Below are 18,167 nucleotides of genomic sequence, written 5' to 3'. Positions count from 1 at the left end.
CTCACCAGGTACAGGATGACCTCAGATGAGGTTAGCCCATCGGGAAGACAGAAAACCCACCAAGTCTCTTACAACACATGTTTAGTTTCTGAACTGAATTGTGAACTACATTTCCTAACTGAATTTTGGGTTTCGTCCAATTTTACCTTTATACACATCCCCAGCAAAATATCATCTAATACATACGTTAATTACCATTGTCACTTAAGTGATTTAAAAAATTATTAATGCATGCCAAGGTATGAAATGCTTAAGGATCCCCCAATTACACCACCATGCCCAACCCTGCCTCTGCCTGTTTTCATGTCACCTTCTGTGCAAATGCATGTTCTCCGGGCAAAACAGAGGAGTAAGACTGAACTGACACACTGTCTTCTGAAGCTCCCTACCTGTTCATTCACATTTCTAGTCTCACTTGCGCTGACTGACCAATGCTGGTGCACCAAGTCCCAGAGGAGGTACTGATTCATCTTTGACCGTATGCCACATCAGATGTGCCCCCTAAACCCTTCTAATACATGATAATTCAACACACTTACAGGTTTCACAGAGTGGTATGGCACATGCACAGATCAGGCAGAGGCTGTCATAGGGCTACTATTCCCTGCCTTGCCTGGGCAGGGAGCCTTCACATAGTAGCTGGCTGGCCTTGTGGCCATTTCACTCCTCTCAGAAGCTGCGTGCTTGCTTTTAAAACTCTGCCTTGAGTCTGTCCTACACACTGTTCAAAAGCTGCCTAAGCAGGCTTCTCCTTTTCAAACATGGGCCATATTTATTGCAGTTCAAGCTTTGCACAGGAGCGGACACTACGACCTTGCCTGTTCTCTTCGCCGAGTTTGGTTGCCGATGAATAACAATTTCTGTGTGACACTATGTTACTGAAGAGTGAAGGTTTTGAGTACGTACTGCTCTTTTACTGAGGTTCTCCCTTGTGCTTGCACAGGGAGAATAAGCACTTATTGATCTATGCTGTACTATAGGCGCAAGGGGGGGAGGAGAAGAAATTAAAAAAATAAAATAAATCTTTTTACCATTCTCGGACAGGAATGCTATTGTGCCAACCCCACTATGTGAGCTTTGTTCTGTTTGATTTTCTAATTAGCTATTCTTAGCAGGCTTAGATGCTAAATGCACAGCTGTGACTATAAAGTGAGGACCCAGCTGGCAGTAACCAGTGGTGCCTAATACTGAGCTTTGTTTCAGATAAACAAAGTACACAAATACAAACATAACCGGGTTTAATATCCGAAGCTTTCCCTGTTCAGCTGCTCGATTCAAATGTGTAATAGCACAAGTGTCTGTTCTTTGGATATGGTTGCAAACCCTCATTCCCCAATGGGGAGCACAGGCATACTACGCTATTTCTACTACAAAATGCTGCTCAGAGTAGACAAAACCAGATCTATTTCAAAATAAATAAATAAGCCACATGAAGTGATCTTTAGAAAGGAGATCCTCACAGATAAACAAACAGAAAGGTACACAGGCCATTTTTATTAGCACTGTATCTTTCTGACATCTTCTAAGTAGTACTTCTCTTGTGATATATTTAAGTGCTATATTAACAAATTTTTAACCTCGTTTCAAATTTTACTAAAATGAAACATTTCAGCACAGGCGGTTAAAGGTCATACAGATGCCATTATATGACCTTTACTATCACTGAACTAACGGGGCCCTATCACATAATCTGAAAATTATGAAGTAACACATCAGTCTGCAGCCAACCCATAGAAATGCCATCGGTTCAGGCGAAGCGTGCTGTTTGTATTTACTCACCATGAATTTAATAAATCACTTTAGAAAAAGGTCTTTTTATTTGCTCTACAAGCAAAGGACACGGGACCGCAGAGCGAGCACCCGACTGCAGCGAGCCGAGGATGGCTTGCACCTCCCTGACTCAACGCATCCAGCCGCCTTCTGCTGGCTCAGCCGAACATCTCCGCATCGGCTAGCACATGTGTCACACTCAAGGTTATTCTTCCCCACTAACAAAATTCCTGCCTTTTAAAAGCGACGGCCACAAGGCAAACGTGCTCATCCCATTTCAACAGGGTTTGCTCCTTTTCATATCATCAGGCTCCACCAGTTCAATTCACAGCAGCCACACTGCTCCCGAGCAGGACAAGATCACTCCCCACCCCACCATTACCCTCTGGATTAATTGTAAGGTAGTTATTCTCCCTCCTCAGGTACAAGCTGCTGTCGGCCACCAAGCTCCTCTTTTACAAGCTTGCCACTAAACTTTTTTGTCTGGTCTCTCCATTTGTTCTGCTGTCTGAAGTCTAACAAACTTCCAAAAAGGAAACATAAAAGGTGGGGTATTCACAAACTTACTGAAGCTTTACATCTTGTCTTCCCTAGATACACTGATGTTGGCTGACCTGTGCCATATACTATTAAGATGCTGACAAATCTTATTCCATTAATGAGATCTACCATACACAAAGTCCATGCAGTTAATATTCACATAATTTATTTATATTTTGTAGTTCATATTAGCATAGAGTAAGATAACTCAAAAACCCAATAATTTTAGACATTAAAAACATACTGGGATTACAGCATTAGACTAAATTCCTTTATTTTCTTGCCGGTTAAAGCCATACTAAGACTCAGCTGTGAAACAAACTGCAAGATCTGACCTGTTTTCTATTAGGACCCCAAGCACAAGTAAATCCACTGTCACCACACATTAATGTAACAACGCTCTTGATAAAATGCTTCTTCAGTAATATTAGACACAGATTCAGCCCTGTTGCAATACAGACTTAATTTTATGTTTCTCACAAATTATTTGGTATGTATATATATACATACACTGCATACGTGGCTTATCAAAATGCACTGGGGGAAAAATGTTTTTGAAGCTTTTTGATGTCTAGAACATAGCATTTTCTTGTCCCTGACCTCTACCGCCTTTTCCTATTTAACATCCAATACCGACAGAATAAGTCCAGTTAACTTTAAAGAGGAATGAAATTCAGACTCAAAAACACAGGCAAGAAATACAGTACCACAAGGCTTTATCTCTTCCCCCGTATCTCAGCCCTCTCTAGAGTTACAGCCTGCAAGAACATGGTCTACCTAAAAGTAGAGGTCAACCAGAAAACTGCCGTGCAAGTACTTCCCTGATGCAACGCTCTCCAAAAATCCATTACTCACTGGACCTTTGGCAAGCACCCTGGGAAAGCAACCTTGCCTTTCAAATGCATGGAAGGTAGTCGAAAATAAGGAACCTGCCCTTCAAGAGAGGTTATAAAAATTACTGCATTGAGTAGCAGGTGCAGCAGAGGTATCCTCAAATCCAGGATTCAAATTAAAAGCCTTGTTGACGCTACCCCAGAGGCAATATTCTGTTAGAAAACACTGAAAAATGCCATTCACTTCCCTAAGCATGAAGTCCCATCATATAACTTGCAAACATACACAGGAAAGTTTGTAATTATTAAAATGTAAGTGCAAACCAAGGTTTTGCCAATCTTCCTCCGGTTTCAGTAACTGCACGTGTAGTGGAGAAGCTGTACAGGTAACAGTTACGGAAAAACAGCTTTAAGTATGGAGAAGGTTTTTACTTTTGTCTATAGAGCATCCAGTTCAAGTTGCAGAGAATACACTAAGAAGAAAATTGAAGAGAAGCTGAATTTTAAATCCAGACCTCTGTGTAACAGATAGCGACATATAGCCCCATCCAAAAATCCACATTATAACTAATTTAGGTGGGAAATTTTGTCTGTTGTTCCCGTATGACACCTATGCTCTGTGGACAGTAGGAGATAACTTTCCAAGCTGCAGCTTTGATTTAAAAATGGAAGTTCTTCATTTCCTCTTCATATTAAACATTTTTTCTCTCCAGAGCTTACCCCCTCCCTTCTCTCTTCTTTTAATGTTTATAAATATATTTACTCACATATTTAAATATATGGGCATGTATGTATGCACATATACAGACACACATAATATACATTATTCTTATACAATACTTACTTATTTTAGAGAGGTCATCAGTCACCACCCCTTCTGTAAGAAGCTTAAGATCAGCTGTCTTCTGAGCCTGTGTTTAAGTGATAGAATCTCACCTCCTTCAGTAAAACCTCCCTAATCATCTCTTCTGCTCCTCCACTTGGTTGGGGTGACCAGAATTGCACTCAAACTCTAAGAAGGGCCCCATCTACGCACGTGTATGTGTCCTCCAACCTTTGCGCAAAAAGCACAAAGACAGACCAAGCACCACAGCGGGGCTCGCTGAGCAATTCCCGGGTTTCGCATCTTATGGGGTGAAAACGTGCGAAGTGAAAGCTCTTGCGTGCTCCCGCCGGGCATGGATGCAGGCAGGGCTGCCAGCGCAGGCAGCACAGCACTATGCCGGATGGATCCCTCAGCAGCTGCCAGGTATCCTGCCTCCACCGCCCCAGACCAGGGTTATTGACCCTGGCACAGCATGCCACCCCGCAGCATCCCCCAGGCAGGCTGCGCACAGCCTGGGAAACCGCCGGGAGATGCAAAGGAGCTACAATCCGCAGCAGAAGAGCGGGTGAAGGTCAATAGTCAGTCACAGACATGTACTGCTGCGTTAAAAATCAATTCTACTCAGAAATTTTATAAAACCAAACAATAAATAAAAACATTAGGACAACACCGTTAATAAACCGTTCAAGGTGCTGTTGTGACCTACAAGAAGCTCACTGTCAGGATATGAAAGACAACTTTACTTCAGGTCATCTGTAAATCCACCAAACCTGGGCACTGAAAAAAGTCAAACGCCAGGTTTCAGCCAACCATGAATTGACTCCCTGAAACTAAAAGCTTGCCTTCAAGGGAATCACAGTTAGAATGGCATTATTTGGAAGACAGATGGGGTTTTAGGCAGAGATGCTGACGATGTATTACTCACTTTCCCAGCACTCTTCAAGAGGTCAGGTAAGAGGTGCCTGGAGTCACACCACGACAAGGTTACATACCACCTGCCAGGCATGGGACCATCCCTTCTCCTCCCCACCCATCATGTTCAGTTCTCCCTCAGAAGCCTCCATCCTCTCCTGGACACCCCTGCTGCAGACACCTCAGCACCCCAAAGACAGGTGCCATCTGACATTAACCCAGCCACAGGATATATAAATGCCCTAGCAGATTATTAGCTGAACAGGAGTTATGCACTTAAACCTGCAAGCAACTAGGACACCTGAAAAGAAAAGCTGGCTTGATTACAGAGATTATTTTTTAAAATCAATAATAATTAGGCTTGCTGCTCTTAAACATCAGCTTTCAACATCCCCATTTCCCAAATTATACAAGCCATTATGTTCAAACTCGTTCCAAATACTACAGAGAAAAACCATGCCTTTGGAAATAAGTTCCCCCTTTCTCTACATAATGTCAGAAATTATCCTACAGTATGCTAGAGAAGCAGACCAAGAACACTAGCTCATTATTTGTCCTACATACAGCTCAGTCTTAAAAACTTGCAAGTGACACCCACAGTTAAGCACTGCACATTACCAAAGTGAGTACATCATCTTTATTTGTTCATTCTAATCAGAAAATTATTAATTAGAATATTTAAAACCAGAAGACCTGTTTATCATAGTAGCTTATGTTTTGATATGTTTGATTTTTTTGTAATACAGTAAAATAACTTCAGTGGCTTTTACCTTTCGCTAAGAAGTTACCTGTGCAACATCCAAGGTCTGAAGCTCGCATTTTCCATTCCCAATACATACAATCATTTGAGCTGAAGAAATAACCTCGCAGTACTACTCTTGAACCAAGTAACCTTGCTTTTTGATGGATAGCATAGGCTTGCTGAAGAGGTTTGGTGCTCATTCATCAGATCACTGGACACCGGCTTGCATTTGGCATGGGTACTTGGAGGACCTGCTTTTCTGACCAAGTTTTACTGGAGATACCTAAATGACTTGTGAAATTAGCCCTGCATCCTCTTCCCAGTGTCCTACACTACACAGGTAGTTGCCAAGTCAAAGCCTCCCGAATTTAAAATGCAGCAGTATAGCAGGAAGAGACATGGTTCTCAACCTAGCCACACTGGAACATCTGAGGCAGGAGACTACATCAGTTTTAGGGAGAACCTCAGTAAGTGACTGACTCACTGAGTGAGTTCGCTCACTTGTGAGGCAAAAGATCAGTGGAGGGGGAGGAGAAGCAGCTGTATGCAGAAATGTATTTCAGAGACAAAATACATGATCATATGGTTCAGCATATTGAATTTACAGAGTCCCCCCATAATCTCTGCCATCCTTAAAAGACTTTTTGCCTCCCCAGCTGACAACCACATGCATTTTAAATCAGCTCTAGAATTGCTTCGCATCACCAGAAATTTACTGTCAAAAGCAGCTCTAAGAACTATTCCCCAGACATTAAAAAATGGTGGTGCTATGCCATGCGCAAAAATCCACTGCTACAGTCTGCAAGAGCTTATAGACAGTGTCCTTGAATTTGAACAAAGGAGAAAAATCTGATCTATGGGATAAAATATCTCTGTATTCTTCCACCTAATTTTAAAGATAATACCGGTATCGGCCAACACACACCTAGTAAACATACAGCTGTCAGCAAGACTCAGGAAAAACTTTGAGGAAGGTATTGCAAAGCCACCAATTTGTTAGATAGATCTATATAATAAGATTAGATATGAGATCAACAGGGAGGAGTAAGTTACTGTAATTACTATTTGTTGACAGCTACGGCTGAAAGGACACCTTCTACTTCTGAAATGTGAACACCCTCCTTTGTAGCATAAGTTTAGTTTACTCAGCTATGGAAGTATTAAAAATTGAATTGCCCTTTGTTTCTCTCTTCCTGTCAACCACAAATGGCATTCAGTCCAAAGTACCACCCCAAGATCAGCACTAAAAAAAGCAGTGTTACAGAGGTAGACGCAGAACTTAAATCACACAGATGTGAAAAAGCAGCAGCAAAGCAGCAGCTCAACTTACCAACTACAGGGAGTGTCATTTTAGTTTGTGGGGTTTTTTTTGTAAACACAGGTTTAGATGCTCAAGTACAACTGTATCTGAACTGCGGGATCCAACCTATGTCCAAATGCACCTACGTCATCAACTAGCTGACGGAAAGGAGTCCTGAAACACTCGTCAGCTGCTTTTCTTGCAGCAAAGATACCTGCTCATTTCCCATGCCCTCTGTCTCCTCCTCACCAGGGACTGAGTACTTCCCAAGGCAGCTGCTTTTAGCACCCATTGGGTTTCTACCATGGTTCAAGGACATATCTTATCAGGCTGATTAATGCCTAACTACATATCAACCTAGTCACAAGATATAAATGCCATAGCAGAGGTTTCCCCATTGCTTCTTAAAATGTGTTTTACTCTAAAAAGCCAGCTTCATTCAGGTTCTCAAGATCCCTCTGGAGAAGCATACGGAAGAGGCAGAGGAGCTTTTTATTTTCCTATTGGCGACCACCAGTTATCTGGAAAACACTGCCAGGTAACACCATACACTAATAGTTTAAGTCAGCAATGACCTTAAAGACTAGATATTCTGTTTGTCTCAAGCTTTTCATCTTTTAAGGCTAATTCTGCTCGCACTGTCCTCTGCGATTCAAAAGACACTCTTTTCTGAGTTAACTATACAAACCCTGGACTCTTTCCCACATGCGTGTAAGATTTTATTCACTTATGGCTAACAGCTGCAGCCACATTAACCATCTCCTTGCCTTTTCCAGAGCACGCTATGCAAAAACAACCTTCTAAATCCACACACTTAACCAGTGAAATTAGCCCACTAGCTACCACAAAAGACTGCTTCTACCTGTGGGGTGTCTATTGCCTACACCAAGCTTTGCGAAGTGATGATCAGCCCTTCCACCACAATGACACACAGCAGCACAAGTTATGCTCAGCTTCCTCCACCTGCATCACGGATCAGAAGGAGGAGGAAACGTGCCATCATTGGCCATTTCAGTCACTGGCTGACACGCTGCCTCTCTGTAAAGGGCAAGACTAACCCTGCTATGCCAAGGAGAAAGCTCCCAGCTGCTCACACCGTGCCGCAAGGCACTGCAGAGAGCCGGGCAGAGCAGTGACCTCCAAAGGACCCGCTGCTCTCCTCTCTGGCTCTTGGCTCCCGCTCCTCAGCATGCTGATCACTGCAACTGCGCCGAGGGACACTGCGCCAAGCGCAGACCGGCATCGGGGCACTGCCTTAGAGGGACAGTGAAAAGGAGGACTGGAGCCTGGTGAAGGCTTCCCAAGGCATCCAGACAGGCGGCAACCTGAAGACACACTGGCAGTTTTTCATACCACAGCCAGGTGCTGCACGGTACAGCCATCATAGCTATAGATCTCAGCAGCAGCTGAAAAATCACACCCGCCACACGAGCCAGCCACATGATCAGCTACTGCTGGTTTCCAGCCTGTGCCAGGCAGTAAGGATACGCCCTGCATAAGGCCAGTTCCCTTCACAGGTGATGCACAGCTAGGATACAGTCCCTGCAGGGACTGCAGCCTGCCCCTACCTGAGCACCATGCCAGCACAGCAGGGGCTCTGCATACACACCCTGCACACTGCAGCAGCTTGACTTCAGCTACATCTATTGTGGTCCCCAATCTGAGTGTCCCCCCACAACACACATCACTTAAAGCCCTCCAAAATGCCAAACATTGCTACAGACACATCTCCTATCAAACACTTATCAGCAAGCATTTGGTTTGCAGGTGAAATGAAGCTTCCAGCTTAACATCCTCCAAAAAAAAAATATCTAGTTTACTTGCACCAAAAATACTCTACAAAGGGAACCTGCCTGCAGTAAGTGGGGATTCACCAAACCCTTCCATTGTCCTGAACTAAAATATTAACGTAGGGGACATCATCCCCTCCAACAGGGACAGAGCAAAGCAAAAGACAGGTTTGTTTCCCCTCACACACGCACCGTTACATGACATGGATATTCAGCACCCCTTGCCACACACTACCTATAAAGCTGTGGTTTTGTTACTTTTCTTTAAAAGAAGTTTAAGGAAAACACAGGTGCAGACTCTGAGCAGCCACAAAAGAGCTACCACATCTCCTATAATTAAACAGCCATCCCATAACAGTTCAAGAGGCCTTAACCTCTCTCTCACCTTTAATTATTACTCTTTGCCTTTCACCATAAGATATTACTTATTAGATTTGGTTAAACAAACTACTAAGCTTTTTTACACACACCCCCACCCCCCCAAAAAAAATAAACTCCCTGCTGACAAGGCAGCAGTGCCACTGTGGAGGTGCCTGGGTGTTTCATGTTGAGCAGGTATTTTGGACTTGAAAAAACATGGATTTTTTTTTCCTAGTAATTCTCTACCAGAAGTAGTGGACTAGGCTACTTATAAGCCGTTTTGGAGAATTTAACTACTATTACAAGTCATTCAGGTCTCTTAACAGCTTTAGCAGGCAGATTTAATCTCCAGCCACGTGCCCCTCTTTTCCGATGATCATCTCTAGCAAGGAACATAGCTTTGTTCTACGAGATGGCTCCTGAAGCATCACCATTTCCAGGCCAGCCACGTGAACCCGCTCTGCTTCTGGCTTACCATAACGCACCAGGCTAAATGCTGCAGAAAATAAACGAGCACAGGCTCCTGCCCTCAAAATCCAGCAATAGCTGAGAACAGTCACAGCACTAGCTACCCAACTTTAAACTTCCAGAACAAAGCAACGGTTAGGAATTTTGTCCAATTATTCAGTTAAAAACTGGCTGCCCCAATAATTTACCTACAATGCGTACCACAGTGGATTACATGTAACAGTTTAGGCACAGCCAAATTATACATTAAAGGATGAACACTCACTTAGTCTCTCTCAAATTCAATTAAATCCCGCTCTTAGAACGTTGCAAGAATGAATTGCCCAATAAAGCTGAAGAGAAGGTAAATAATGTCTCAGCTCACAAATACAGGGCTTTCCCCATCCCCACTGTAAGAAGTATTTGCCAGCAGGTACTCTACCTACAGGGCTATTTCAAGGTCACTGTCAGTCTGGTCATATTAAACATTTTGCTTACTGTTCCAATCTTGCATTGTAAGGTATCATAACAGCTTAACATCTGTGGTTGCAGAGTAAGTTTAGAAACTACAAAGAAACATTCTTAAAAGGCTCCAAATATATTTTTTATATGTGTAAAAATGTATCTCTATCTATACACGCACCCCCATAGCAGAACACTGAAAGAAAACCGCTCCTTTCATCCTTTTCCACTCCGTTTCATAGCAAAGTATCTGCTTTGAGGACAGTTAATATTTTATCGTAATGACCAAGGGACAGAGACAAAAAATAGACAATGTTGATGTAGTGCCCAAATTCATCATAAAACGAAGACATTTTTCTTCTCACAGAACAAGAAAATAAGAGTTTGGAAAATGAAGAGCTGAAACTCAATCCGGCCAGCAAAGTTTTCCTGGAGGGAATAGGGCTAAATTTATAGACAGCAGAGCGCTACCTTTAGTCTGCTTTCTCAGAATATCTGTACAGCCTGACATTTTCTAAACACAAGCACATTAAGATCCAAACGGGAGGAACCAGCTAGAAGCAGCACTGTTACAGCCACCTCTAATGACACCTTGGAGACCAGAGAAGAGTGTCTGTTGGGATATAACCACTAGCACGTTCGGTGTGCAATGCCTGCTCTCTTTCAGCTCAGAGGCATCTGAAGTTGAACTGGGCAGGAAAAAAAGGATGAAGGAATTGGCTCAACACTCCACATCCTGCAGCCCAAATCAGATTTGTCTGATGTTTTCTGAGCTTGTGAGAAAAGGTACTAAGTCAAGACACTACAAACAGTGCAAAGAAAAAACTATATCAAAACAGGAACCCCGGCCTTTCAGAACCAATTTTCAAGCTAAAACAGATGAGTAGTGGGCTCGGCAGTTTTCATGACAAAAGCAAGGGCTGAACAAGGCATTTTTAGAAGCAAGTTGTTGAGCACTGCAGGTCTACCTACCTATTTATCACTCAGCCAGAAGCATCCATTAATAATCATCTCCAATTCAAGATCTATTTGTTTATGTATATATAAGCAGAAGTATAAATGACACTTTTCTGTGAAATTTTGTTCTGCCTGTCGCTCACCATTGTGCTGCTGAACAGAAGCATTCTTGGATATCGGGTATCACACGGTACACTGAAATAATCAAACTTAATGATTAACCTGTGCAGCCAGGATTTCTGGAATCATTCCAGCACTATCACTATTTCAGTCTGAAGTTCAGTACCTGATAGCCAGTAAGTGTACAGTAAAAATTCATATCCGAGTACACCTCCATTTCTTGGCCTACACACTGTTTCTTCATGCTTATATACACCTAGCCTTAGAAACATTTTTAATCTACCAAACCACGGGAAGCAAACTCTCCATAAAAACACTAATACCATGAAATTAGATAGTGTAACTTATCAGCAGGCTTCTTCAAGCATCAGCAGTATTCATCCATTCTCCCTTCTTCCCTTTTTAACCCATACCCGGTTAGAAGCTACAGACGTCATTTCCAAGATAGCACGCACTGTTATTTCATCTGCTGTACTATCAAGCACCTTACTCAAAAGCAAAATACTTCCTGCAACCACAAAAGACAAAAGTCTGATAGTTCCCCTCACCACCACCCCAAGCTACTTCCCATGACTTCAAGGGTCTATTTCACCAAGCAACAACAGAAGACGCTCAAACCCCCTTGAAATTCACAGCCTAAAAACTGCCACGCCTCATATGAGGTCAACCAGATACCACAGAAATTACTGTAAAGCTCAGCAAACCTTACTTCTGGCAGAGGGCCGGCCGGTTTGGTTAGGATTCCTCCCACATAAACAACGTTGGGTAGCGTAGGTCTTGGAAACTCCAGTGCTACATCAGTACAAAGCATCCACAGGCTGGATCCATGAACCAAGTCATACATGGACCGTTCCGGCAGAATCTTGTGTTTCTGCATTATCCTTTCATATTTTGGCAGAACCAAAAAACTGACTCCAAATCTTGAGATAAGATAAACAACAGTATTTTTAATCCTCTCAAATAGGTTCATGTGATCTGTGAGCAGCGAGTTAAATTCTGGAACGTAAGACAGGGGAGCTGGAGCCCCCACTTCTGCTGGATACCAGAGGCCAGTGGAAAAGACAGCGTATTTAACCCCTAAAAGATGAGCTATAACAAATCCACACATCTCATTGGGATCTACCAGGAGCAGGTCAAATTTTTGCTGTTTCAGGGCACGCATGAGGTTTTGGTTGCCAACGATCATGTCGCAGTTCTTGGAATAGTGGTCCAGGATATCAAACAGTTCGAGGGCTGTCAGTCTCCCAGAGAAGATACTCCTCATCTTGGACTGGAGAAAGTCATCCGAGGTGCTGCTGTTAAAGATCCCTGGGTAGCGCTGAAGTCTATAGTGATTAGATGGAGGAATCTCTCTGCCCTCAGAGAGGAGAAACACTGTCTGGTGACCTTGGTCATGCAAGGCTGAGGCCAGAGTCTTGAAAATATAAAGATGGCTTTCAAACATAATTGGCGGCACAACAACGATTTTGGCAGCCCTCGCTATCCCGACAGCACTCCACAGGAGGATGAGGGCTGGAGTGTACGGCTTCATAGCTGAAATGAGACATAAAATCATTATATCAACAGAAAACAGGTTTGTATGCTACCTGGGCATTTAAAAAAAAGTTAGTATGTGGCTGTCCCATGAAAGTTAATCACATCTCCCTGTTTCAGACATCTTTGCAATAGTTGGGGGAACAAGAGAGCCACTCGGCTTCAGGTGCATTTGGTAGCACTTGGTTTCCAGGGAGATCTGCTTTTCCCCTCCCCTCCCTTTCCATCTGGCATTAAGGGTACAAAAGAGACTTCTTCCAACACAGATACCAATATGGCACCTGCATTAAGAGGCAGGAAAACCAAAGACAATAACTGGTACCCTCCACAGTGATACCGTGTGCACTGATTCTGAGTTATGTGTGCCATCTGACACCTGTAAGATCCTAAAGTCAGCTCCGAAAGCTAGATCCTGCTACATTTGGGACTGTATTTAAAAACTCAACTGCATTATTCACTTAATATATTACAATGGCAATAAGAAAGATGCTACAGTCAAAGACCCCAAAGCTAAAATCCTGTATTTATTCACACATGAGACCGAAAGGATGGGCTGTTGATTTTCAGTGCATAGGATATAGGGTGACTCTTATAAATAAAATTCAGTCTCCCCCCTCAACTGGAACTTCCAATTGGTCCATTTTAATTTTGTAGTTCAAGAGCACCCCGCTTCACGCTACTGTTAACACCATTATACGCATTTCTACCGCAAGGTCTTGCCTAATAGTTGCCCACAGCTCTCAAGCCATCCTCTTTCAAGTTGCAACTCTATTCTGATTTAAGGATAGCATTTTCTGTGGGTTTTTTTTTCATATAAGCCAATGGGAACAGAGAAGATTTGTTTCCCCCCTCCTAAAAGGACATGCAAATGTATGCAATGCTTGCCTTTAGTATCAATGCTGATCAGATACATGGGGGTGGAAAGTCAAAACCTGGCAGGAAGATCTACCATTGAATAAGAACCAACTTAACTACTTTAAGCTTTCAAAAAAAAAAAAATCACACTTTGTGTATCAGAACAAGTGAAGTAACAGGACTTAGTACTACAAATGTGAACATCTCAACTTCCACTGAAGCACCTTTAAGTACTTGATTTTGAACCTACTTAAATCAGCACTTCAGCACGCGCTGAAGCACTAACTCTAACCTATGCTGCAAACCCCACTGCCATCCTAAACACACACTGTTCCCAACAATAGCAGGCTGCCAGGAAAGGGAAAATGGTTTCCCCACCTCCACATTTTCCTGAGTAAAGCCTACAAAACGCCGTATGCACCAGATGAAAGCAAAGCGCACTACAAGCGCAGCGAGGACATGTCAGAAATCTCCTCAGTCACTTTAATCCTCCTAGGATAGGGAAACAAGTGCAAGCCAAACTAAACAATCTGCTCTTTTCTCATGCCAAACCAATCCACGTGGAAAGCCCAGTCTGTTGTGGTGTCCTTCATAAATAAGCACAACAGAAACCGATAAGACTGCTACGCAGTCCTTGTTATCTCCTTAGAGTGTAGCCTTTAACCCTCCTACAACAGATTTTGGGTTGACGGTTGGACTTGATGATTCTAGAGGTCTTTCCCAACCTTAATGATTCTACAATGGCTCAGGACTTGTATATTTTTTTTTTTTTAAAAGGTACTTGGGTTACCAGCTCACCAGAACATTTCCTAGTTGTATTGCTACTATGTAATCTTAAGCTTTCTGAAGCATGCCCCAATTTTCTGCTACTGCAGCTTCTCCAAGTGGCTTGACTTGGAAGCATTTTTAAGCATGCACCAAGCTCAAGTAAAGTTGCAAAATCACAACAAGGTACATTGAGTATTTAAATCGCGTTTCTCAGGTGAAAAGCTCTCTTACTGGATTTGAAGCCTCATCTACATTTGCCTCCAGAAAGCGTTAGCCACTGCGTAGGGGATTACTGACCATCACTTGGAGAACTCTACCAATTTCACATTAATGATCACCAGCAGTAGTGTGCGTATGCACAAAAAAGTTCATTCGGGCACATGTGCTTTATTGCTGGGTTTTGGCTTTCGCTTTCCCAGGACAAAGCGGCACAGCAAAACCTTATCGTACCCGTGGGCAAAGGGTGAGGAACGGAAACATGGAGAATTTGAGATCACAGGCTGACACAGCATTCTGGGAAGTACTTGGACGCTTGGCTATTTCTAGGCACAAAGCTCAGTTTTACAGCGATAACACTTCAGGGGAGGAGGGAGGAAATTACTTGCTGCAAGTATTACTAGTAGCATATGAAGTCTTCACTATACTGCACCATCGCCTTACATCAGGAGAGACCAATTTGGTTTTTAAGCTGCCTCAATTAAAGTGTTGGAGATTACCCTCAAACATCTTCCGTGGCAAAGAGCAGTAGTTAAATCAAGCTACATGGCAATCCTCGCCGCTCTCCAGTAAAGCTGGAAAAAGCATTCTTACTACATGAGAAACAGCTTACCTCCCAGCATAAAGTCCTGACCTACCAGAGAGCTTAAAGAATTAAATTGCTTTTTTAGTTTATTGCCTTTTTAGTTTAGGTCTTTACTTTCACCAGAGGCTTTCTAGAAAGCCACAGCACTCCACAGAGCCCGGCTGCCTCCCAGGAGCACCCGTTTGACGGACATGCCAGCACCGAGCCCCACTCACCATCCCACTTTGCTCCTAAAACTCACAGGTTTCAAGCCGTGGCAGAGGGTTGTGCAAGCGCAGAAGTGCACAGGCTTGGCATAGCATTCAATATTTGTACCAACAAGCCATGCTCAGCTATCTTCAACAGGGCCTCATTGGAGGATAACACTTGTTAAGTAAGCATGGTTTTAAATAAGCAAATAATGGTTCACCGATGAAATATCCAAGAAAAATTAATCAAACTTGGAAAAAAACCATTATTGATTACCTCTCCCCATGCTATAAGCATTCCCACGGTATTAGGTTAATGCTCCTGTCAACAGCAGCAGTATTACAAAACCATGAATGGAGGCGTAGGAGTGGGAAACTCAAAAACAGTTAACATTTCTATCAGCGGTATATATCAAAGGTACCAGGAGCCTAAGGGCTAGGCATGATCCAAGCATTGCCATATGCAGGCACGCCAGCTGTACTTTGATCTCCCGACCCGATACAGGCCCGGAGCACAGCACATAGCCCTAAGGCTTATTTTCCACAGCCAGGGTTACGCACATGTCACCAAAAGCTACGGGAGCTACAGCTGCACTTCCCTGGGATGGTGACAGTATCGCCCCACCGCTTCCCATCACCGCCCTCACCGAGCAGCAACATTTTAAATGGGAATCGCATTGGATATTTTGCTCTCTGTGAAGGTACTGTAAAGCACTACCCACCTAACATGAAAATCTGTCAATAACTACAAGCAATTTACCAAACTGCTCTTATGGTGTATCAACACACTTCCCCAAGAGCCTGTACGTCATAGCATCTTCAGAACTGATAGAAAAAATAATCAGTTCTCAAAAGTGTATTACGCAACTCCCCTTTTCAATGCAAGCATCTTCCACAGGGACAGGAAAATATATGTACAGGACCTGCCAAGCCATAGAAATATTAAATACATGATTATATTGGAGAAATGCTAATTGACATTTTTACTGGGGAAAAATGGCATTGATCTTACAGTGAACTTTTGGTAGAAACCTCCAGGATGAAGTCTCATCATTTCACCCTGTGGCCAGACAGAAGCAGGGGTCTTAGAAGCTTTGTATTTAGCAGGAACAAGGGCAATATGTAACAGTACTCTGTAAGCCAACTAATCACGAGCACAGCTCCCATTTAGCAGACAGAGGGGGGGAAGAGGCAGGTGCTCCGTGCAGCAACAGTGCGAAAACACGCCACTACACAAGCTCAGCTTCAGGCTCAGTCCCAGACACCCCTTGAGTCCGACTGTCCTCAGCAGTGAGCTCCACCAGCACATCAGGTATTTCCACCAGGCCAGGGAGAGCTGTGGATACTTGCCTATTTCAATGGGAATTTCTGATTCAGCACATCTCCAAAAAGCAGTGAGCAGCGCCCAGGCAGAGGGGGCTTTAGAGGGGTCAGAAGGATTAGGAGGTGGTGCTCAGCTGGAAGCGCCAGCTAATCAAAACCAGAACACAAGGACTCTTCCAACTAACCTCCAGTCACACTCCAGTGCTGAACTCCCATAATAAATCACTCGCCAAGAAAAACCCACAAAGGATCAACATCCAAGGCAACTGTTTTCTCCTTCTGAATATCAAAAGCATGAAAAAGAATTGTCAAGTATCCTGACAGACAAAAAGGAGAAAATCCAAAGCCAGAGCACAATGCGTTTCTCCAGGAGAATTAATAAAACCATTTACTACCTCTTAAGTCCTCCTGCTTAGGATTTGCCTCTATTAAGTAAGACCGTTTTGCTGTCTGTGCTGGTATATAACATCCTTTTATAAGAGAGGGTGAAAAGAAAAATCCAAATTTTCTAAGTTTAAAAAACCCCAACCAAAACACCACCCCACAAAATTATCACTGAATTGAAGCCATTACTACTTTCAGCCAAAAAGCCCTAAAAACAGAGTGGCTTTATGAGTGAAACCAACTGCCAATTGTAAAGAGTTCACCTACTCAAGCGCAGCAACAAGTTTAATATTAAAGAAATACCAAGAGGTTAAACATTAAGCCTATTCCAACAGCTTCTCATAAAGTTAATGGCCTCCATGTGTTTTTTCAAATGAAAGAGAAATTACGAGTTCAAGTGTGTAACAGAAAACCAAGCACATCCATAGAAGACCGCTGGAGTGATGTTTTCAGCTGACCAAAACAGTTCTAAATGTACTGATCCTGATTTTTTTTTTAATGGAAGTATTTTTCCATTCACCCAGAAAGGCCAAGCTGGATCTAGAATAAGAATTTTGACTCTATAGAAATCAGTGCCTTTCAGATGAAAAAATAATGGGGAGGATCCTTCCCCCTCATTATTCACAAAGGCCTGATACTTGAAAATTAGGCAACGTGGGAAGAAGCTGAATTTATATTTATGCAAGTTATATGAAAAACTCTTGGTGTTTAATATTGTAAAACTGAATATTACCGTTATATTTTTAAGATTGAAATGGTTTCTAAATAATTCAAATTAATGATTTATATAACAATTATAGTACTGAAATAGATACCAAATATTAGATTTACTGCCAGTCCTTAGTAATCTGCTATTCATTCCGTAATTAAAACTTGCAGGCATGTTTGGGGGATTCCCTGCTTTATACCACTGGCTGCCTACCTACTACTTCTGAATCTCACAGAAATAACCATTTCCAAGCCACCAACAGCATTGCCAGTGTTTTCTTCCATTGTAGTGAGACCTAGAAGCAAAAGAGGCTCTCTCTCAAGCACCTCTGTACACAGCACAGCTTGAATATTCATGCCTAATTGAATTCATCAGCTCTCAGGAAAGTAAACAGTTCCTATGCACTTACGCATAGCATAATGATAGAAGAGTCCTTTTTATTCACTGGTAATACATAATGCTCCTGACTTCCAAAGCAGCAAATGAAGTTTTACAGAGATTGAGTTCAGTGATGCCATTAGCTCTTTCAAGTTCTTCCCTTCCTTC

At 42.8% G+C, this 18,167-nt stretch overlaps 1 protein-coding gene across 1 annotated transcript in view; it reads right to left on the bottom strand.

Annotated features, from left to right (window-relative positions):
* UGT8 (UDP glycosyltransferase 8) overlaps positions 1–18,167 on the bottom strand; it is a 48,153-nt gene that overhangs the window by 16,177 nt on the left and 13,809 nt on the right. The window contains exon 2 of the mRNA XM_075090119.1: positions 11,769–12,592. Within this exon, the coding sequence (XP_074946220.1) occupies positions 11,769–12,590 (822 nt within the window). The 5' untranslated portion in view covers positions 12,591–12,592. The remainder of the gene's footprint in view (positions 1–11,768; positions 12,593–18,167) is intronic.

This window comes from Phalacrocorax aristotelis, chromosome 4 (assembly GCF_949628215.1).
Source record: "Phalacrocorax aristotelis chromosome 4, bGulAri2.1, whole genome shotgun sequence".
Lineage (NCBI taxonomy): Eukaryota > Metazoa > Chordata > Aves > Suliformes > Phalacrocoracidae > Phalacrocorax > Phalacrocorax aristotelis.
Note: the sequence above shows the minus strand (reverse complement) of the source record. Positions and strands in the feature narration are given on the sequence as shown.